General features: G+C 39.2%; 1 protein-coding gene across 4 annotated transcripts; it reads right to left on the bottom strand.

Annotated features, from left to right (window-relative positions):
* Positions 1-200: 200 nt before the first annotated feature.
* Positions 201-22,878, bottom strand: ube2t (ubiquitin-conjugating enzyme E2T (putative)). 4 transcript variants are annotated; one of them, XM_043716811.2, is made up of 7 exons: positions 22,755-22,878; positions 22,053-22,176; positions 17,134-17,203; positions 15,774-15,879; positions 12,296-12,394; positions 2,500-2,589; positions 201-472 (listed from the first exon to the last, which is right to left on the bottom strand). In XM_043716811.2, the coding sequence occupies exons 2-7, from the start codon at positions 22,159-22,161 to the stop codon at positions 338-340; spliced, it is 609 nt and encodes a 202-aa protein (XP_043572746.1). In that variant the 5' UTR covers positions 22,162-22,176; positions 22,755-22,878; the 3' UTR covers positions 201-337. The 4 variants fall into 4 exon arrangements, with proteins under 4 accessions (XP_043572746.1, XP_043572749.1, XP_043572744.1 ...); XM_043716814.2 differs by having other exon boundaries at positions 22,809-22,877; XM_043716809.2 differs by lacking the exon at positions 22,755-22,878 and adding an exon at positions 22,495-22,735.
* Between the last annotated feature and the right edge of the window lie 520 nt (positions 22,879-23,398).

Below are 23,398 nucleotides of genomic sequence, written 5' to 3'. Positions count from 1 at the left end.
CATTAAAATAGGTGGGAAAAAAGGCACCTAGACAGAATCAGAAATTTGTAGCACTAATGAAAGCAATTTGGCCCATGCACCTGATCTAGATTTATTCAACCCAGTCCTAAAACAGCATATTACAGATACTGAAAACGTGAAATCAAAACAAAATACTGGAAATATTGAGCAGCACCTATGGAGAAAAATCATTTACTCATCTGTTTTCTTTATCATTTATTGGTAATTTACTGTCATTGTCAAAAGCTACATTTACTAAACCACGTAAGCAACACATTTACAGGGTAGTTAAAAAAATTAAAAGATATCAAAATACAAATGGAAAGTACCACATTATTTATAAACAAAATTTCTTAGCATTTTCAGAATCACAGGCAGATCTCTTTCTTGATACTGGTATATCCTTATTCACAACCTGGCTCTGATTCTTATCTTCAACCTGGCTCTGATTCTCTTTCAAGCAGCTGGAAATCTGAAATAAGAATAAAGGTTTCAAGTCATCCAATTGGGCCCAGACTTACAATTTACTCAGAAGTGGGATGAGTTATTGAGCAATACTACTTTGTGAACAATAGAATTGCTGATATTGCCATATAAACGTCAAATTGTTTATGCAACTCCCAACATCCATTTTACAGTGCCAATTAGATTAGATTACTTAGTGTGGAAACAGGCCCTTCAGCCCAACAAGTCCACACCGCCCCGCCGAAGCGCAACCCACCCATACCCCTACATTTACCCCTTACCTAACACTACGGGCAATTTAGCATGGCCAATTCACCTGACCTGCACATCTTTGGACTGTGGGAGGAAACCGGAGCACCCGGAGGAAACCCACGCAGACACAGGGAAAATGTGCAAACCCCACATAGTCAGTCGCCTAAGGTGGGAATTGAACCCGGGTCTCTGGCGCTGTGAGGCAGCAGTGCTAACCACTGTGCCACCGTGCTGCCCAGTGTACTAGTTAGTTATACTTTGGTAGTAATACTCAAATCAGAAATTGAATAGTCTAGCATGCACATGCAATTTTATCTGGATCTTGCGCGAGTGGAACAACAAATAGGATCCTGAATGTTAAATCAGGCTCAAAGATCATTTTTAAAAATTTCATTATATACAGACTATAACTCTAGGATTTGGAAGAGGAGTAAACCATATTGTCCATCAAGCCTGGCCAAACATCACACATGACCATGCTTGATCCTGACTACTCCACATATTCTTGAATCCCCGAGACACCATAAAGCTGGGTTAGACAGATTTTATTGTATTAAATGACAGCACGTGCAACTGTGGTACATAGAATTTGAAAGATTTACGATGACTTGAGTGAAATACTTTCTTCGGCGAAAGTGAGGACTACAGGTGCTGGAGATTAGAGTTGAAAGTGTGTTGCTAAAAAAGCACAGCAGGTCAGGAAGCATCCAAGGAACAGGAGAATCGATGTTTCAGGCAAAAGCCCTTCATCAGGATACCAGAAACATGGATTCTCCTGCTCCTCGGATGCTACCTGACCTGCTGCGCTTTTCCAGCATCACACTATTGACCGAAATAATTTCTTAGCTCAATCCTAAAACATCAGTCTCAATCGGAAGATTATGCTCCCATGTTTTAGACTCTTCAACCAGCAGAAACAATCCCCGTGTTCACCCCATTAAGCTCCCTCAGAAATCTTATGTTTCAAGGAGATTGCCTCAAATTTTCCAATCTTCACTGGTGAGAACAAATTTGTATGACCCATCATAGGAGAATCCCCATGAGCTTAGGGACTAATTTATTTGAATCTTCATTGTGCCAACTCTAGTGAAAGTACAGGTGCAAATTTAAATTGTACCCTTCCTTGGCCAGGCAGGTTGTTCAGATGGTATTAATAGTTATTATATACACAACAGTTTTCACGGGCAGTTAAAGTTCTTAAACGTAAAGGAGACAAAAAGGGAGAGATATTGTTTGCACAAAGTAAATAACAGCAGTATTCATCAGGCATCGACATCTGATCATTCAGAACTTATGGCATTTCTTTTAATCCACTTAGCTTTATAGTTTATATTTGTATTATTAATAGCAAACTTTGTTATCCCTCTTTTTCCAGCGAGATATCGACCACTGGGAATACAAGTTGTTTGGGGAGTTGGTGGGAAGTAGTTATATAAACTGAAGAGAAAAGATAGTTTGCACGTGGCTTGGAGATGCAGGCTAACAACAAATAATGAGTCTAACTGCACACAGTCAGAGATGTACAGCATGGAAACAGACCCTTCGGCCCAACTCGTCCATGTCGACCAGATATCCTAACCTAATCTAGTCCCATTTGCCAGCATATGACCCATATTCCTCCAAACCTTTCCAACCACCAGTCCATGGCAGGTAGAAAGGCAGGCAGAAAGGATTATGCCTTTGTGCATTTAGCAGTTATTTGCAAAGCAGTTTCGGCCTGCCCTAGGAACAAAGTTACACATTCCACCCATTACCCTGCCAGTTGAGGAAGTTTGAACATACCTCATCTTTTTTTTCTTGTGTTGCATATTTTAATGTCCATTGTTTTGCATTTTCTAAAAAAGACTGTCTGTTGTATTTGAATTCAGATGACTAAAACAAAAAGAAAAACCACATTAAGTACTTAATTCTATCTTTAGAATGCATTTTATTAGCTTGTAGTAAAACTGAAAGGAGACTAGAAAACAATTCAAACAGGGATCTTTGCCTGTTGGAAAGTACCAGTTTGTTAGTTCTCTCAACTAGCCACAAAAAGACATGACCCACTCTCATTCGTATCCTTACATACTGATCAGGAAGGACACCTCTTCAACTGGGACAACACATCCATCCGAGGACAAGCCAAATACAGACACGAGAATTCCAAGAAGGATGGCATTTCAACCGGAACTCTATCAACAAACAGTGATTTGGATCTCATTTACCAACCCCTGGGAAAAACAGGAAATGACATCACCATAGGAAATTGTCACCAACCCAAGGAAACCCAAACATATAAATAGAAAGCGGGCTACACAACCACCAGTGGTTCATCCGGAGGCTCACTGAAGATGTTACCTAGTATGGTAACGAAACATATGAAAACGAACCTTCCAGCTCAGTGAGCAAACCTACATTCAGAACCTCAATCTGACCTACAAATCCTCTCAAAACTCACTAATATTTCAGAACACATTACAGATTGTTATCAACTTTATTATTTCTAATAATAAATTACTTGTGGAGTTGATTAATCTGATTTTAGCATGATCCAAGGGCCAAAAACATGAAGAAATCTAGTGTTAATTAAATTCAGTAATGTATTGACAAGGCTAAAAGTTTACCAGCTACCTCCTAACAATCCAGATTTCGACTTATTCAATAATTCACTTCTTGTAGGACAAAATTTAAAGTTATGCAACAGATGTGTTTAGCACTGCAATGAACTTGTAGGAATTTCAGAATCTTTCATCCACTTGACAACTTCCATTTATCATGCTTAACTTGGAACTTTCAAAAAAATAATGTAAAATTCAAATCTGCGTTTTGTCTATCGGACACAAATTGAGTTAGCTGTTATTTAACAGTAAATCAGTGCATGGGTGCTATTTTGGGTCACACCTCGTTTGTCCTTTTACAGTAGTTATTTTGCACAGAACTGTAATAGCAATTTGTAACACTAGAGGACCTCTGTGAGCTTAAAAAAAAACTGCTAAAGGCCTGGAATCAGTATGCACTTTTCCAAAAGCTAATAGCTTAAATTAACTGCAAACATGCAACCAATTTATAATATTTAATTAAGATAATAAAAATGTATGTGATCACTGATTAGACTAAGCATTTTCAAATAAAGAATGTTAGCATAACTTAAATATGTTCGCTGGGAGTACTCAAGTACGTTGATGAAATAAATTTTCATGAAGAACCTGGATTTAAAACTTAATTTTTGCTGGAAATTTAACAGAAATTGATAAATGCTAAATAATATGTTTTCAAAAATTAATTCTGATGCTTCCATCTGGCAGGAACAGTGCAACCAGCATTTTATTAAAATATAACTACTCAGCAATTGATTTATTTACACACATCTTAATCCAAATAAAAAAGAGAGAATTAATACAGCAGCTATTTTTGAAAGCTCAAACTAATGTTTAAAACTCAATATGAAAGGAAATAAAATGATAATTACAATAAAAAAATGTATTTTAAGAACAGGTGCTATTCACTCCTGTATCAAGAATAATAGTGTAGTTATGGTTGGGGATTTTAACTTTCCAAACATCGACAGGGACTGCCTAGTGTTAAAGGTTTAGATGGAGAGAATTTAAGTGCGTACAAGACAATTTTCTGATTCAGTATGTGGATGTGCCTACTAGAGAAGGTGCAAAACTTGACCTACTCTTGGGAAATAAGGCAGGGAAGGTGACTGAGGTGACAGTGGGGGAGCACTTGGGGGCCAGCAACCATAGTTCTATTCATTTTAAAACAGTGATGGAAAAGGATAGACCAGATCTAAAAGCTGAAGTTCTAAATTGGAGAAAGGTCAATTTTGACGGTATTAGGCAAGAACTTTCAAAGCTGATTGGAGGCAGATGTTCACAGGTAAGTGGACGGCTGGAAAATGGGAAGCCTTCAGAAATGAGATAACAAGAATCCAGAGAAAGTATGTTTCTATCAAGGTGAAAGGGAAGGCTGGTAAGTATAGGGCTAAAGAAATTGAGGGTTCGGTTAAGAAAAAGGAGGAAGGAAACATATGTCAGGTATAGATAGGATAGATCGAGAATCCTAAGAAGAGTGTAAAGAAAGGAGTATACTTAAGAGGGAAATCAGGAGGGCAAAACGGGGACATGAGATAGAATTAAAGAAAATCCAAAGGGTTTTTACAAACATATTAAGGACAAAAAAAAAGGGTAACTAGGGAGAGAATAGGGCCCCTAAAAGATCAGCAAGGAGGCCTTTGTGTGGAGCCACAGAAAATGGGGGAGATACTAAATTAATATTTTGCATCAGTATTTACTGTGGAAGAGGATATGGAAGATATAGACTGTAGGGAAATAGATGGTGACATCTTGCAAAATGTCCAGATTACAGAGGAGGAAGTGCTGGATGTCTTGAAAACGGTTAAAGATGGATAAATCCCCAGGACCTGATCAGGTGTACCAGAGAACTCTGTGGGAAGCTAGAGAAGTGATTGCTGGACCTCTTGCTGAGATATTTGTATCATCAATAGTCACAGGTGAGGTGCCAGAAGACTGGAGGTTGGCAAACATGGTGCCACTGTTTAAGAAAGGTGGTAAAGACAAGACAGGGAACTATAGACCAGTGAGCCTGATGTGGCTAGTGGGCAAGTTGTTGGAGGGAATCCTGAGGGACAGGATGTACATGTATTTGGAAAGGCAAGGACCAATTAGGGATAGTCAACATGGCTTTGTGCGTGGGAAATCATGTCTCACAAACTTGATTGAGTTTTTTGAAGTAGTAGTAAAGAAGATTGATGAGGGCAGAGCAGTAGATATGATCTATATAAACTTCAGTAAGGCGTTTGACAAGGTACCCCATGGGAGACTGATTAACATGGAATAAAGGGAGAACTAGCCATTTGGATACAGAACTGGCTCAAAGGTAGAAAACAGAGGGTGGTGGTGGAGGGTTGTTTTTCAGACTGGAGGCCTGAGACCAGTGGAGTGCCACAAGGATCGGTGCTGGGTCCTCTACTTTTTGTCATTTACATAAATGATTTGGATGCGAGCATAAGAGGTACAGTTAGTAAGTTTGCAGGTGACACCAAAATTAGGAGGTGTAGTGGACAGCGAAGGGGGTTACCTCAAATTACAACAGGATCTGGACAAGATGGGCCAATGGGCTGAGAAGTGGCAGATGGAGTTCAATTCAGATAAATGCGAGGTGCTGCATTTTGGGAAAGCAAATTTTAGCAGGACTTATACAATTAATGGTAAGGTCCTAGGGATTGTTGCTGAACAAAGAGACCTTGGAATGCAGGTTCATAGCTCCTTGAAAGTGAAGTCGCAGGTAGATAGGATAGTGATGGTGGTGTTTGGTATGCTTTCCTTTATTGGTCAGATTATTGAGTACAGGAATTGGGAGGTCATGTTGCGGCTGTACAGGACATTGGTTAGGCCGTTGTTGGAATATTACGTGCGATTCTGGTCTCCTTCCTATCGGAAAGATGTTGTGAAACTTGAAAGGGTTCAGAAAAGATTTACAAGGATGGTGCCAAATTGGAGGATTTGAGCTATAGAGAGAGGCTGAACAGGGCTGTTTTCCCTGGAGTGTCGGAGGCTGAGGGGTGACCTTATAGAGGTTTGCAAAATTATGAGGGGCATGGATAGGATAAATCTTTTCCCTGGGATCGGGGAGTCAGAACTAGAGGGCATAGGTTTTGGGAGAGAGGGGAAAAGATATAAAAGAGACTTAAGGGGCAACGTTTTCATGCAGAGGGTGGTATGTGTATGGAATGAGCTGAGAGGATGTGGTGGAGGCTGGTACAATTAGAACATTTAAGAGGCATTTGGATGGGTATATGAATAGGAAGGGGTTGGAGGGATATGGGCTGGATGCTGGCAGATGGGACTAGATTGGGTTGGGATATCTGGTCGGCGTTGACAGGTTGAACCGAAGGGTCTGTTTCCATGCTGTATTTCTCTATGACTCTATTTGATGACATCATGAATGACCTGTAACCTATCTTTGTTTGGAACCTTGTCTCCACAACCCTTATTGTCATATACAAGCAAACACTAAACTTCAGATTTTAAATTAATGAATAAGCATAAAATTCCTTTCTGAGAGAGAGATGGTTTGACACGTCTGCTATTTATTACAGATTTCTCTCCTTAATGGTCTTGCTTGAAGTTTATGCTTATGTCCTCTTGTCTGAGACTCCCCAAGGAACAAAATAAAGGAAAACAACTATCAGTGCCTTTCACAAACATAAAACCTCAATCAAATTACTCCTTAACCTTCTATACTCCAAGAAAAACAAGTTTAGTTTATGTAGCCATTGCTCAACCTAACCCTCAAAGCTCTGTTGGCATGTTTTGTTACTTGATTTTAAGACGCAATGCCCAGAATTGTACTTGATACACCACTTGGTGGACCAGGGCTTCGAAAAGATGTCAAAATAAAACAAAACTTCTTTCCTTTTCTTTTCAAGTCTATAGGGACAGGTTCACCATTCTAGTGACTTTTTCCATTGGATCAATTTCATTCCGAACTCTACCCCATTTAAAAATGAATTAAGTCCATCCTTTTTTGTGCAAAATGGTTGACCCTACCCTTATCTGGTTTGAAATCTTAGTTAATCCATTAATTTTATATTATAGAATTTTATTTTGTGTTGTGGGTGGGAGCAAAAGATAAATGTGAAATCATAATAACCCTACCAGATCTTAGGGCTGCTCTTTCATTAAAGAGGATTGACTGGTGGTAGTTTAACAGGAGGGCAACCATGCTTCAGATGGTGGGAGAGTTTGAGAAGGTTGGTTCTTCATGGTAACCTCAGCCAGTGTGGGAATTGAACCCATGCTACAGATATCACTCTACATCACAAACTAGCTGACCAGCCAGCCAAGGCATTGAAAAAAAAAGAAAAAGAAAAAGGAGAAAAAAAGTGACTTGATCAGCAGTAGCAGACAGTTAAGCAAGCATTTTATGATTCTCAGTCCTGATTTTTGACTAGAATGAATGCAGAGAAGAATAACAAATATAGTCAAAGAGTTTCTAATCAAAAAATCTAAGCCATATAAAAGGAGCAAAAATCAAGGAGTAGAACAGAGAATTTTTTTTAATGAATCAGATTTGGCTGTTCAAAAAGCTAACAGTGAAGATGATTAATTATGAAAATATGTCAGCAAAACTAATGTGCTGCATCCTAATGTTTTACAGGAAGCGGCTGCGGAGGTAATGGAAACAGATATTGTAAAAGGTTCCGGTGGATTGGAACACTGATAACATGATCCCTATATTCACGAAGGGAGACAGAAAGCTAGTTGGTCTAATATCGGTCATTGGGAAAATCTTGGAGAAGGGACAAACAGCGGGACATTTAGAAAAGTTTGTCTTTGATGATCAAACAAGAACAATTGGTAAAGGGGGACCAGTAGATGCAATGTATTTGGATATTCAGAAGGCATTTTATCAAACGTTACAGAAAATCTTGTTGTACAAGATAGAAACTCATGTTATTCGGAGCAATATAGTAGATGCATTGAGAATTGGTTAACTTACAAAAGATAGAGGTTCAGGACTGATAGGTCTCTTTTCAGGTTGGAAAGGGTTAACTAATGAGACAGAATGGAGAGATGAGAATATAAGGAATCTGCAAGGGGACAGTGAGAGGTTGAGGGAGTGAGCAAAACATTGTCATATGAAGTTTAATGAAGGAAACAGAGGTCATGCACTTGTGGTAGGAAGTAGAGTGTGGGGTGCTGGAAAAGCAGAGGTCAGGCAGCATCTGAGGAGCAGGAGAATTGCATTTTGGGCATTAGCCCTTCATCAGGAATGAGACTTTCTCCCACTTGTGGTAGGAAGAATCAAAAAGACAGACTATTACTTAAATGGCGAGAAAAAAAAACGCAGCACACTTGGATCTTGGGTATTATTCTCGATAAAAGATAATGTTAGCATGCGGAAGGTACAAATAATTAAGATGGCAAATGGGAATTTTAGTCTTTAATGCTAGGGATTTGGAGTTTAAAAATAGACAAGTCATATTACAACCTTTATATGCTGCACTTTGAGTACTGTATATAATTTCTGTCTCCTATTTAATAAAGGATATAGTAGTAGTGGAGGCTGTTGAAAAGGATTCATCAGGCCAATTCCTAGGTTGAAGTGGTTGACTTATCAAGAACATTTAAACAAGTTAGGCCTTTATTCATGAGAATTTAGAAGAATGAAAGATGATTTTACTGAATCATAAAAGATTTGAGGGGTCTTAGCACTACAGATTTTGAGAAAATATTCCCATTAATGGGAGAATCATGAACTAGGGCATGTAATTACCAAATAAGGGGACGCTCATTTAAAACAGAGATGCAAAGCAATTTCTTATCCCAACAATCAGCGATTGTCTGAAATTATGTACTTAAGAGTTGCGGAGACTAGACCACTTCAAAAACTTTAAAAGACGGATACATTTTTGAAATATCTAAGAGGTGGAGGTGCCAGTGTTAGACTGGGGTGGACAAAGTCAGAAGTCACACGACACCAGGTTCAATTTATCATGGAGTCACATTAAATGTTGGACACACTGGTCTGAATTTGTAAAGATCAGCTCATTGAGTGTGGTCACTCTTGTATTTGTAGGAAAGCACCAAATAGCATGCTGCCCGATAGCCTGTCCATGCTCAAATTCACCTTTGAAATGGAGCAGTCTAATGAACTCCCTTACCTCAACGTGGTAGTTGAGAAATCTGTACTTGTACTGTCAACCACAATTACGCTTTGCCTGGTCAACATACATGTTGAGACTATTACAACTCTGTGCAAAAAGATGGGATACAGCAATTTTCTTACCATGCAAGCTAGACATTGAAATAAAAGCATAAGGCATAGGAATAGAAGCAGGACATGCAACACCATTCAACAAGATCACGGTTGCCTCAAATCTGCCAGCTCTGCATTCCTGATGAGCTTTCGCCTGAAATGTAGATTCTCCTGCTCCTCAGAAGCTGCCTAACTTGCACCACTTTTCCAGCACCACATTTTTTGACTGACTCTCCAGCATCTTCAGTTGTCACTTTCTTCTAGCTCAGCATAACGGTCAACTTCCCTTAATAAGATGTAGGAGCAGAAGTAGGCCATTGTAGCTACACCTGTGATACCTATAACATTGTTCTTGCAAATTTCAATCTGCAGCAAGCTCATTTACCTTGTACTTAAATGTGTAGTATATAAAACAAAGCCTTCGTTCCACATTAGTCACACTTTTCCCTCAGTTGTCCTCTTATCTGTTGTGCCTGAAGTTAGATTCCTGACCCTTTCCATACTGTCTGCCCTGTTACTTGTTCTGGAAACTTGCATAACCTCTCGTGAACTCTTTCCCCTTCAGTTTTTTTCCATAATTTTCCATGCAAGTCCCCATTATTTAGTTTAAAGCTGAATCTACAGCTTTTAAATTATTTCAGAAACCACACGACACCAGGTTATAGTCCAACAGGTTTATTTGAAATGAACTAGCTTTCAAACACAGTAGTGACCACACAATGCAGCAGCAGAGATAAGAACCATGTTAAGTCAATGTGGAAAGGACGGCATCAGTGTACAAGGACAGGTTAGGATCCCTTGGCCAAATAAGAGGTGACTAGAGAGGATTGGATAAAGCTTAATAAGTGACATGGCTATCAATACACAGTAGTCACCATAATCAATGTGCAGATGTTTACAAATTCAGAACAGATTACTGTGATTCCAAGATAAGGCAGCAATACTGAACAGTCTCCACTGCTCCAAGGACTATACAAACAAAAAGCTTAAAAATCGGTCAGGCTCACAATATGGCACATTTGTGCTTGCTAGAAGCTACATGTAATATTATATCGAGCTTGTTCTTCTCCAAAAAAGAAATTTGTTCAGGCATTGTACCTTTGCAACTAAACAAATGTTTAGAGGACTAAGTTCCTTGAAGCATTCTGTGGTACATCTTGACTAAGTCAGCTTGACTTTTTTTTTTAAAATTTTAACAAAATCATTTGGATAACAGATTCCTGATGCTTTCTCCATGGCAGTGCTTTGGTCAATTATTGTTCACTTACCGGTTCTGATTGGTTTGTGTTTTTCATGCAATATAAACTTATTGCTCCCTTTAAAAAGCTGTATTTCTTACATTTGCCTGGATGAGTACATGGCGAAAAACTTTAACAGCATATCTCTTAATAACAATACTCAATATTAACCATATTAATGATTACCATTAGATAAGTGTTGTGTTACTTAGCTAAAATTTGGACTATTCATCAGGAGAAAGTGAGGACTGCAGATACCGAAGATCAAAGTCAAAAAGTGTGGTGCTGGAAAAGCACAGCCGGTCAGGTAGCATCAGAGGAGGAGAGTTGACATTGAGCATAAGCTCCCATTTCTGATGAAGAGCTTAAGCTCAAAAATAGACTCTCCTGCTCCTGTCTGACCAGCTGTACTTTTCCAGCACCACACTTTGATGATTCAATACTAATTCTTAGAAATGAAGATCATCGCACTAGTTCTAGATAATTTTACTCCAGAAATTTACCATCTTTCTGGCTGAAGCGGTCCTGTTCTATTAGAGAAACAAATTGGAGAAACTCAGCAGGTCTGGTAGCACTTAATGCAGAATTAATGTTGAGTCCAGTGACTCTGTCAAAAATACTAGCAGCAAGGCATTTATTCTAAAGCTGAAGTTGGGGGTGGGAGGGAAGGCATGAGGTGAGTGGATAAGTGATGGAGCCCAGACGAGAGAGAAATAAGAGGGGTAGATCTCCTCATTTACCTCCCTTTCCAACTCTCTCTCTGAAGAATCAGCCTCAAAATGTGAACTTTGCTTTCTTCCCATGGATGCTGCCAGACTGGCTGAATTTCTCTGGCAATTTTCATTTTTATTTCAGATCTCAGCATCCAGAGTTCTTGGTTTCAAACTTCATTACAGTCCTTCCAATGAGTTTCAAATTAATACATTCTGATACTTCACTGCCACCATTAGGAGGACTGTATACAACTTGTAATTCAGTTTTAAGTCATCCCTTATTCCTCAATTTTAAATCAGTCTATGCAGCTTTCTTCCTTTACATATATTCTCTCATTCTAGTGTTCAGTACAGTTCATCAATAAGGTTATTTTCCTCTTAGCTTCACTGAAAAATGCTGCACCCGAGATTATTAACTTCCTATTAGTCAGCTTGCAGCCAGTAATGGCCACATCACATATTAAACTACATCCAAGCCTCTCTAGTCACTGTTATATTCCACATGTTGTACATTTGGCCAAGGGATCCTAACCAGTCCTTGTATCCTGTTGCTGAAATTTCCACATTAACATGGTTCTTACTGCTGCTGCAATTGCTTCTGTTACTTTAGCATTCCCTTCACTTAGAGCATTGATACCTGTTGGAGATCTGAATTATACTTTTATTCAAAAGTTATTAATCTGTCATTTTCCTATTTTTCTGTCAGGGCTTCAAAAGATTAGTCAGCTAGCAGCCCCCTTTCACTTATGCGTTGCACATTGTCTGCTCACTATCTCAATACTTACTTTTAAAAATATATAGTGTGACTCAACATTTATTGCATACCTAAACAATTACATGTTTTAAAATAAATTAACTCACAATATCAGCCATGAGGGGATCATCTGGATTAGGTTCTGACATCAGTAAGTGAATAGAGGTTAACACAGTAGAGAGATTAAGAGATGGCTTCCAGGCACCCTAGATAACAAAGTTACATCTTAACATATGGTTTGCTTTAGTAGTAAATAGAAGATTATTCAAAATAGGCATTTAACATTAGCATGTAAAACCCAAGTCCACATTTGAAAAATACTACTTGCCATCAACTATATTTGAGCATTGTCAGTCAATAAATTTACAAAGCAAATAATTTAGATATTTAATTGTTAGAATCACCATCTCCACAAGTTTATAAAAACATACACAAAAGAAGAAACTAATATATTACTAATGCTTCAGAGTTGAGAGCGATAAATACACTTATGAACTGCCTTGGTGTCTCATGGCACCACAGAACTTTATTTTTAATTATAGCTACAGCCAATCTTTTGCATTTGACAAATTGATGAAACAAGTAACATCTTTTCAAATAAAGAAGAGAAATGCATATTAATAAAATAGCAACTTCAGATTTAATTGGTCTTCCCAATCTAAAAATATAAAACTTGTCACTATAATACTTGTCATTAAGGCAAGGTAAGCTGAATCGTTACATCTAATACCCATCACTGAATTTCATATTTTAGTGCCAAAGATATCAATGGTCAAAATGCTTTCTCGGTTTTGTCACAGATTAAGTAGTATATTCAAGGCAGAGATAGAGAGATTTTTAAAATCTGTAAGCAATCAAGGACTGAGGAAAAGACAAAACGGCAGTGAGGATTATTGGATCACAGCCATGGTCTCAATAAGTGGTAGAGTGGACACGATGGGCCAAATGATATATTTCAGCCTGTGTGTCTTATGGTCTTAAGGGTAGGATAATGGGATTTCATCAGTTCTTTGTTTTCTAGTGATGATATCACTGTGATCCTTGATTCAGCAGCCATCAGTTGGACTGAAGGCTTTGCCAGAGTTTGAAATTTTTCTTTTCAAATTCTTTTAGACCTGGGTTTTCTTTTATTCAGGGGGAGCAAGTCAGACAGAGCAAGGAAGTTGGCTTTTTTTTGCAGGCTTCTGGAGGTTTCAGCAGTTGCTGTCAGGTTTGTGGAAAACTACAGCTTACGGCAGATCCCAAAGCTGTTGCTGGGCAGTTTCTTTAAACTCAAAGCCAGCAAGTCTCACAAAAGTATTAAATCTAACTTCTCTAAACATTGCATGTTGTTCTAATGATTACCACCCATTCAAATTTTCATTTGGGTTCTTGTATAAAAGAAATTCCAAACTTCCATTTCTCAGTTTACATTTCCAAATACAATGTCAATCTTGTCCACTGAAATCTTAACAGATATTGACAACTATGAACTGATTTTTTTTAAGTCAGAAAACAATTCTGGTTTTACTCGAGTAGACACTGACAACAGATGCAGAGCTCATTGTCTGCAGGCAGAACTCAGTTAAAACTGATGGATGACACCAAAAGCAGACCAACATTTTCACAGCTGTCACAAGGTGGTGCCAATGACAAAGTTTCCCCCCAGATGCTGCAAACAGAAAAGAAACAAAACATGACTTAAGAAAAATCATTTTGGGGTTTTGACAGAAATCATACAATGGGGTTGAGAGAAGGGTTGGGAAGGAGATAGGTGGATGCAGGGTGAAGCTGATAAGTTGGAGCAGAGGATGTAGCATATAGGTGGGAGGTTCAAGAGGGCAATGTCGAGTTGGAGGGTTGGATCTGGGATAAAATTGGGGGCAGGGGAGATGAGGAAACTGGTGAAATCAATGTGGAGTCTGAGGGAAAGCAACAGAAACAGCAGATGTAGTCTCCTCTACATTGGGGAGACAGGTCGCCAACTTGCAGAATGTTTCAAAGAACGTTCCTGGCTCACACGTACCAACCAACCCCACTGCCCAGTGGCTGACCACTTCAACTCCCCCTACCACTTTGCCAAGGACATGCAAGTCCTGGGCCTCCTCCATTACCAAATCCTAGCCACCCAACGCCTGGAGGAAGAATGCCTCATCTTCTGCCTTGGAACCCTCTAACCACACGGCAATGTCGACTTCTAATTTCCTCATCTTCCCCCCCCCCACCTTATCCTAGATTCAACCCTCCGACTCTCCTTCTTGAACTTCTCCCACCTGTCCATCTTCCTTCCCACCTATCCACTCCACCCTCCACTGATTTATCACCACCACCCCTCCACCTGCATCTACCCATCACCTTCCTAGCTAGTTCCCCCCAGCCCCACCCCCTCCTATTTATCTCTCAGCCCCCTTGCCACCATCCCCCTCACTCCATTCCCGATGGAGGGCTTGTGCCTGAAATGTTGACTTTCCTGCTCCTCGGATGCTGACTGACTTGTTGTGCTTTCCAGCACCACACTTAATGGTATTAAGAGCCAAGTATAGCATAAAATAGGCAGCTACGAAGCTCTCACTCTGCCTCCCTCAACTATGGCTTTTTGAAAATACTTCTGTTCCATAGTCATTTTTGTTAAAAGTCATCATTGTGTCCCTTAAGTAAGGTTAATGAATGTGAATTTTCAGAAGAAGGTTTAATTTAGGATTAAAAATTGGCTCAGTCAAGCCAGGAGTATAGGATGGATTCCAATAGAGAACAAAGGAGGTAAAGTATGTGATAGCAATCTATAGAATCAACTACAATTTATGGCTGAAATACTGTTAATAATCATAGAAGTTTAAATAATCATAGAATCCTTAGTGTGGAAACAGGCCCTTTAGCCCAATAAGTCCACACCAACCCTCTAAAGAGTAACCCACCCAAAACCATTCCCCTACCCTATATTTACCCCTGACTAATACGCCTACACATCCGGAACACTATGTGCAATTGAACATGGCCAATTCACCTAACCTGCACATCTTTGGATTATACGAAGAAACTGGAGTACATGGGGAAAACCCACGCAGACATGGGGAGAATGTGCAAATTCCATACAGACAGTTGCCCAAGGCTGGAATTGAACCCGGGTCCATGGCACTGAGGCAGCAGTGCTAACCACTGAGCCACCGTGATGAGAACGCAAGAATTGGTCTTTGGTATTAGTGAACATCAGATTTCCTGTGGAGTCGAAAGGTATTTTCAAAATACAAAATACAAGCATTTTCAAAAGTCAGCAGCTATTGGCGAAGATCTTTACTCAAGGTATGTTCCCATTGGAAATTCTGCCTCTAAAATTAAACTTTATCATTCATTGTGACCATTAAGAACACTAAAATTAAGACTGATAATTTACTTGTTTGATATACTACATATTGAAGTACTGGTAAAAAGGTAACAGCGATTTTAAGGTGCCACACCAGTTTGTAGATGGTTTATCTTTTTCTGTTATTAAAGAGAAAAGCTCCTTTTAACATTGTGGAGCAATTCTTCAACTTGTCCAATTGCCGAAAGTCACTTTCAAGTGAAAATATCAATTGCATTTATATCCTGAAAAACAATTCTAATTACCTTCGGAGGCAGCTTCAATATATCTAGGCAGATCCTTCCCGCAGTATCAATGTTAGGATGGTAGATAGGGGTCAGAAACCGAATTTTTGGAGGCTCAAATGGATATCTAAAATCAAGACAATTAAAAAAACACATTAATTCAAGAATCAATTGTTTAACAGATCTTAACATTTATTAGTGAGACAGGATAATATTACAGTTTAGTCATTTTAAAATTAAATCCTCTTGAATTATATCTACATATAGATCAATAGTGAATTACTTAACATATAAACCTAGAAAATCGGACAAGGAGGCCATTTGGCTGATCATATTTACACATATTAGAAAGGGAGACTTAGTTTCACATCAACTATAAATTATATAGTCACACAAACTCATTGTTGATAAACAAGCTAAATACAGAATGTCAGATACTGGACTACGATGGGCATCATCAATTCTGTGCTTACTTTGCAGCAAGGATTACCAGAAAACAGTTAGGATTGAAAAACTGACAAATTATCTTATCCTTGCTCTGTCAGAGCAGAAAATAAGAAGCTCAATACTCTACCACACTCAGCCAAGAATAGCTAATTCTGTGATAATCAGTATTTAACTTTGAAGACCCGCACCCAAATAATTCAAGACATTTATCAGCAGTCATTAAGGACCACACATCTTTAAAAAAAATAAATGTGTGGAACTGTGTTAGGTAGCTGCTGTAGTATCCCTACACTATAGATTTTTAAAATAAAACTTGGTTTAATTGTGGGATAATTTTGTATATGTGCAACCACCATGCAAGTGCAATGACATTATTGTGGAATCATCATTTTATTTTGGATGGAATCTTGGTCAGTGAAACCAATGCCTTCCCTAGTTCAGCAGGTTTGAATTGGATATCACAAAACTCCAAAATTCGTACTGCTGTGGTAATATCTGAAGTTGCATCAGGTCTCAAACAGCCCTTTGTAAAAAGGCATCACCAGATTAGCTGAAAAGGAGACAAACATTTATAAATCTCCGTAAGGACATGAAGTTAGATATCTATGTCTCCACTTTAAAGAGGAATTACTTCAGCTTAAGATTTTCCTCATTTCACTTCACAGCATTTCAGCAAAACTCAAATTAATGCTTTACTATTAATATATATTAGTTAGAACCAATAAAGTTGTGGCATGAATATATTCAGGTATAGTACATTTTTAACACGAGCGTTTCGATAACTGCTTTTATATTTGGCACAGACATATGGAAGGCGACATTTAACATGCCACTGTCGTCAGTTTATCAAACCAGTGAGTACGTGAAGAGTTATATAGTGTAAATAAAAATGATAGCAAGAAAATTAAAATACTTGATAAATTAAAAATTGTACCTTTCAGGAACAATAATTTCAAGATTAAATATTCCTCCTTCATAGGGTGAATTGACACTTCCCAAAATCTCTGAAGAAAAGGAAGTCGGGAATGTTAATATAATTTTTGATTAGTCCAGAGAGTAGGAGTCAACAAACACATGGATGTCACTCATGACACTTTGGATTAAAGGCAGAACAGTAATTGAAAAACTAGTTTTAATTAACAAATCTAATTCAAAAAAGGGTACTAAATGTTTTCAGCAATAAGAACTGGCAATGTTCTACATTAAGGATAACAAAGGGTTACTAATACACACTAATACCAATCCCCAAGTAATTTTACCTACTGCAAAACATGCAACTATAGGTGAACTTTAAGTTACTATCCATTAGTACAGGGAAATAATTAATACTAATTCCAACAAGGAAAATGACTAGATGCATAACAGCAACATTGTATTTTTGATGACATATCTAGATTTTAATTGGCTGAATTACAAAATTTAGATTCACTTCTAATGTTTATATTTCCATCAGTTTCAACACAAAAGTTTACATATCTTGAATAACCAGGAACCAGAAGGGAATCTACGCAATTAATTGAGTTCAGCGAAGACTTAAAAATATTCATAATTACCCACAAGATGAAAGTGTAAAATATTACAACAATGGTCATAAATAAAGGATCAGAGAATGGAGATTTAACATACTGCAGTTAACATTTAAAAAAAATGAAGAGTACAACAGGAAAGGAATCCCATTATTTTTCATTAAATTGAAGATCTAACAAAATAACAGTACAAAAATCGGATTTCACCAAATATATTACATCAAAGTTAAAAAGTTCATTTTTGGGATTTATTTTTGTCATCGGATGTCATACTGGCAAGACCTGCATTTGTTGCTCATTCCTAATTGCCCTGAAGAACCATGATGATGGTGGTGAGCCACCTTCTTGAACCACTGCAGTCCACCTGGTGTATACCCAGAAGACAACCAGACATTCTACTACAGTCATGTGTAGTTTGTTAGCATCTCTGCACCAACTTACAGTCAAGTACTACAAAACCTTTGAGACACCATTCTGTATGCATTACTGATGGAAACAATTGCAGCTTGACAACATACATTCTCACTGATATTAACGAGCAGTTAGCGATTATAATAAAAGTGACTACCTTTAGAGTTATTAGTTGTTGTGAATGGAGTTAATAAAGTCATACTAATGTTATGGACCACACCAGGCCCCCTCAAAATATATTAAGATAGCCAAGACCCCAACGTTTAAAGGCAAGTGTAATGTGTTGTGTTCCAGATGCAATTCAATAGGTCAAACTAACAGGATTGAGGCAAAGCACTTTATTTTTAAACCATAGTTAAAATACAAACAAATTAAAGAAGAAATTGGAATAACTGATCTCTACTGGAAAACTTAAAATAGATTATTAACTACTAAACAGCTGTTCCAATATAGTGACGTGCCATAAACATACCCTTGGCAAAGGAAAATTCAGTAAAATGGATTGTCTCATATGCAATTCTTACAGCAGAGAGCATTCCAGCTTTTAGCTGTATCAGAGAGAAGAAGAATAAGAGCTTCCACACCCAACTTCAAGATCCCAGCAACTGCTGAAAGTAAAACGAAAATCCTGGTTCCGCAGGAGTTTGACCCTAACCCTTCATTCTGCTTCTATATTTCAAACCCTTAAAAAAAAACCCAAGGCCTCTCAAGTTGTTTATTTTATTGGCTTGGAACAGACCACTCAGTACCTTTGTCTCAATCTCTTCATAAAAAGACCAGGACAAAATACATCTCTTAAAGCCATAATATCAAATTAGTTAATATGCACTTATGTTGAACTAATATCTGTCATCCTTTGGCAAGCACAAGTGAATACTTGCATTACACTCCTGTTGTAGACAGCTTTTGCTTGGTTAAGTCAACTTTTCTAATTCAAGTCATCTCAGCATTACACTTGATACCAGACATATTTCAAATCACATCTAATTTTTTTTTTTAAAATGCACATGCTTGGGAGAGGAAGAGGGGAAAAAAGGCAAAGATTCATCTGATATACTTCAACTAATAAAAGATTTAACTAATTAGTGTCTCCAATACATTCTTCAATCCTTACACATTATATATATTATGCAAGGTTTATTAATATTTCCTATAGGTACAACTGCATGATGAAAGTTAGCCAAAAGGTAGAAATACCCCACATTAGCAGCTATTAAGAGAAAATCCATGTTAATACTTTTGGCGTGACTTTTAGCTTTGCAAACTTTGGGGTGGGGGAAAAGAGGAGGAGGAGGAGGAGGAGGAACAGAGTTTCATGGTCATTAAGTACCTCTAAAGCAAATGGGACTTCAACCTGGTCCAGAGGTAGGGAAACTACAACTGCACCACAAGGGCCCTAAAATACAAGTCTACATGAAAATGACAAGTACAACTCAAGTGAAATTCCAACCTCACTCCAGAGCTCATTGAATAACGGCATGTGGATCTTCAATTTATAAATACTGATTTCTGACATGAAACAATCACTTAAATCGATAGCAGTCAGAACTGGTACTTATTCTATAAAAGATCCTACAGGGAAAGAAAGTTTTATCCAATCAATGTAGGCTAGTTTCAGACCTGCACTAAAAAAGGTGAAATAGCACCATATTAACCAATATTTCACCAATTCCTCCTGTAGTCTATCATCTTTATTTAAATGACATTTTCACATTTATTCTGTGGTAGAATAAAATTGGTGGACAAATTGCATACAAACAAGGAAGAATCTTGTGCCTTCCAGTCTAGTGCCTTTCCCAATCTCAAGGCATCCCAAAATACTTCACAGTCAATGGGCTACTTTTATAATGCAGCAAATCATTCACTCCTTGGATGTGGGCATTGCTGGTGAGGCCATCCTTCCTTACCCAACTCTATTTGCGCCTTGAACTGAGTGGCCCCTTTCAGAGAGCATAGTGTTGGGGGTTGGGGTGGGTGGGAGGAGGAGAAGAGAACAGAGGGGTGGGAGAAGTTACTTAATCAGGCAGGAGGGTAGCAAAATGAGGCAGCACCACCAATTAAAGCCAGTGAGTATTAAATGCCCAGTTTAATTCCTCATTGCACCGTCATGGATACTAACCTACTAATAGGTGGGTATCTGCCTTATGGGAAAACACAACTTTTTTCTTGCAGGCTCCCAGAAGGGTGCCTGACAGGAACAGGGTGCACCAAAAACCTTCTCCTTAGCCAAATACCCTGGTCACCATCAGTTTCTAGTGTCTGGATCCTTCCTTAACCCGAGGCCTCAGGCAAGTCCAGTGCCGTCAAAGTCCCCAGCAGTGCTGCTGGGTACATGGTAACTCCCACGTGACCATCCAGCAACTCTTGACTGAGGGGGGGATGGGGCTATTAGTTTGTTGAATGCTATAAATTTTCCTCAAAAGGGGTGACACAGGAGTCTCTCCAGCTGGGTGCACAGACAATCATTACTAACCACAGACAGAATCTGGTGGAAGCAATCAATCAGGAACAAAGCCAATTAGGAGGAAAAGAAAAGTCAAAATTCCACTTAAAGCTCTGACTGTACACTTTAAAGATTAGCTGACATTATACTTTTAAAAATCACAACACCAGGTAATAGTCCAACATGTCTAATTGGGAGCACTAGCTTTCAGAGCTCTGCTCCTTCATCAGGTGGCTGTGGAGTATAAGATTGTAAGACATAGAATTTATAGCAAAGGTTTATAGTGTGATGTAACTGAAATTATACACTGAAAAATAGTTTGTTTGTAGAGTCTCATCTATTAAAATGACCATGATAGTTTTACTTTTACTTCTTTCATCTGAAAATCGTAAAACTTTTTTTAAAAAAAAAATTACATTCTCAAGTTACATACTCACTTGCAATTAAACCTGTTGGACTATAACCTGGTGTGTGATTTTTAACTTTGTACACTTCAGTCCAACACCACCATCTCCATATCATTATACTTTTATTAAGGAAAGGCTGAGCACAAATCTCCAAAGTTAAAAAGTCACAACACCAGGTATAGTCCAACAGGTTTCATTGGAAGCACACTAGCTTTCGGAGCGCTGCTCCTTCATCAGGTGGTCGTGGAGAACACAAGTGTAAGGCACAGAATTTATAGCAAAAATTTACAGTGTGATGTAACTGAAATTATATGTTGAAAAATACCTTTCATCTATTCGAATACTATGATAGCTTCGCTTCTTTCATGTGTAAATCACAAAACTTTTTTTTTAAAAAGCTGCATTCTCAGGCTAACTGTAACAATTGGTGTTAGCTGGACAATATGTTGAAGGTGTTAGCCCCCTGTGTTCTGTCTGTGCCAGGATGTTTAGATTGATTCTAATCTAAAAAAATGAGATAACAATAGTTTTACATGAATTCATGCAGTTTTTGAGCAAAGTACAATGTAACTTTGCAAGTATAAATTCACCCCACAAACATGTGGATCTTTGGTGTAGAGTGTCTCAAGTCTACAAGGGGGGTGTGTGAGAGTGTGTGAGTATGCATGTGAATGTGTGGGAGCATTTGTATCTGTAAGGGTGTGCCTGTGTGTGTCTGTGAGAGGAGTGTCTGTGCACGTACACAGTGCAATGGTGGTCACCTGTAACATGACATGAACCCAAGGTCACAGTTGAGGCCCTCCCTATGGGTATGGAACTTAGCTATCAGCCTCTGCTCGGCCACTTTTCGCTGCTGCCTGTGCCGAAGTCTGACTTGGAGGATAATCACCCAAAGGTCAGAGGTCAAATGTTCTGGACCAGTGAAGTGTTCCCCAACTGGGAGGGAACACTCCTGTCTGTTGATAACTATAACCTGGTGTTGTGTGATTTTTAACTTCGTACACCCCAGTCCAACACCAGCATCACCAAATCATCACAAATCTCCAGTGTGCAAAACAAAACATACGGGCTCGTAAATCATCCATTTGGTCATTATTTTGCCAACAGGAGACTCCAGGCGGGGGCTGGCTTGCCAACAACTGCATTTCTTTCTTTAACCTCGAAGCTCTTTGCATCGTCTGGCAATCAACCTGCAGCACAAACAAAAAGTGAGAGTTACAGCTGCAAATCACATCAGCATAGCACTTCAGCACAATAAATGTCTCACTCAGACTGTTATCAAAGCCTGAAGTTTGGAAAAAAAAAATCACACAACAGCAGGTTAGAGTCCAAATGGGATATTTGGAAGCACTAGCTTTAAGAGTGCTGCTCCTTCATCAGGTTTATAATATATTGTATTATATTATAATACTAAATAAAACCATATATTTAAAGAAAACATTTAAAACTATTTATCAGTATACACACACGAACTATATATAAAAAGAATCATACATAATTAAAAGCACCTGGTGTGTGATTTTTTAACTGTGTCCACCCCCACACCCCCTGATTACCCAAGCCCCTGGTTGTTAACAGTGCAGCTTTAGTGGTTGTTGTTTGAGTGAGGGGTTCAGGAGGACATTCCCAAATTGGGAGGCCAGGCCCTGAATCGCAGCAGCAAACACTCCCTCCGTTACAGACACTCTCTAATCAAACACCTCCTGAAGGTGGGACACTACAGCCCGCCCTGTGAAAGCCCCGGAGGAAGGGGGTCTCGAGCACTGACCGCAACGTCTCCCAATCCCGCAGCACCGCCGCGAGATTTCAAATTTAAACTGACCGCCGCGAAAACGGAACAAATAACCGCCAGGGCGGCAGGAGGGAAGACCCGGGGCTGGATCTGCACTGAGAGGAGGGGGCAGGAGGGAAAACCCGGGGCAGGATCTGCATGGAGAAGGGGCAGGATGGAAAACCCATGGCTGGATCCGCACGGAGAGGAGGGGGGGCAGGAGGGAAAACCCGGCGCAGGATCCGCACGGAGAGGGGGCAGGAGGGAAAACCCGGGGCTGAATCTGCAAGGAGCGGGGGCAGGGCAGCAGGAGGGAAACCCCGGGGCTGGATCCGCACAGAGCGGGGGCAGGAGGGAATACTTGGGTCTGGATCAATGTGCCAGGGAGGCAGGAGGGAAAGCACAGGACTTGATCAATTTGGAGCAGAGCTAGGGAGGGCTCAATCCACACAGATCTGGCCGCAGAAGAGGGAGGAAAATCTGGAGCTGGATCTACATGAAGCCGGGCCATCGGAGGATGAATGGAAAACCTGGAGCTGGATCAACATTTAGCCAGGACAGGGAGGAGGGAAACCCCAGAGCTGGGTCAACGCAGAGCTGGGCTGGGGAGGAGTGAGGGAAAATGCAATGCAAGATCCACA

The sequence above is a fragment of the Chiloscyllium plagiosum genome, unplaced genomic scaffold, assembly GCF_037043375.1.
Source record: "Chiloscyllium plagiosum isolate Xiang-an unplaced genomic scaffold, Cpla_swu_hap1 HiC_scaffold_26, whole genome shotgun sequence".
Lineage (NCBI taxonomy): Eukaryota > Metazoa > Chordata > Chondrichthyes > Orectolobiformes > Hemiscylliidae > Chiloscyllium > Chiloscyllium plagiosum.
The sequence above is the reverse complement of the archived record's forward strand: the minus strand, read 5'-3'. Positions and strand labels throughout refer to the sequence as shown.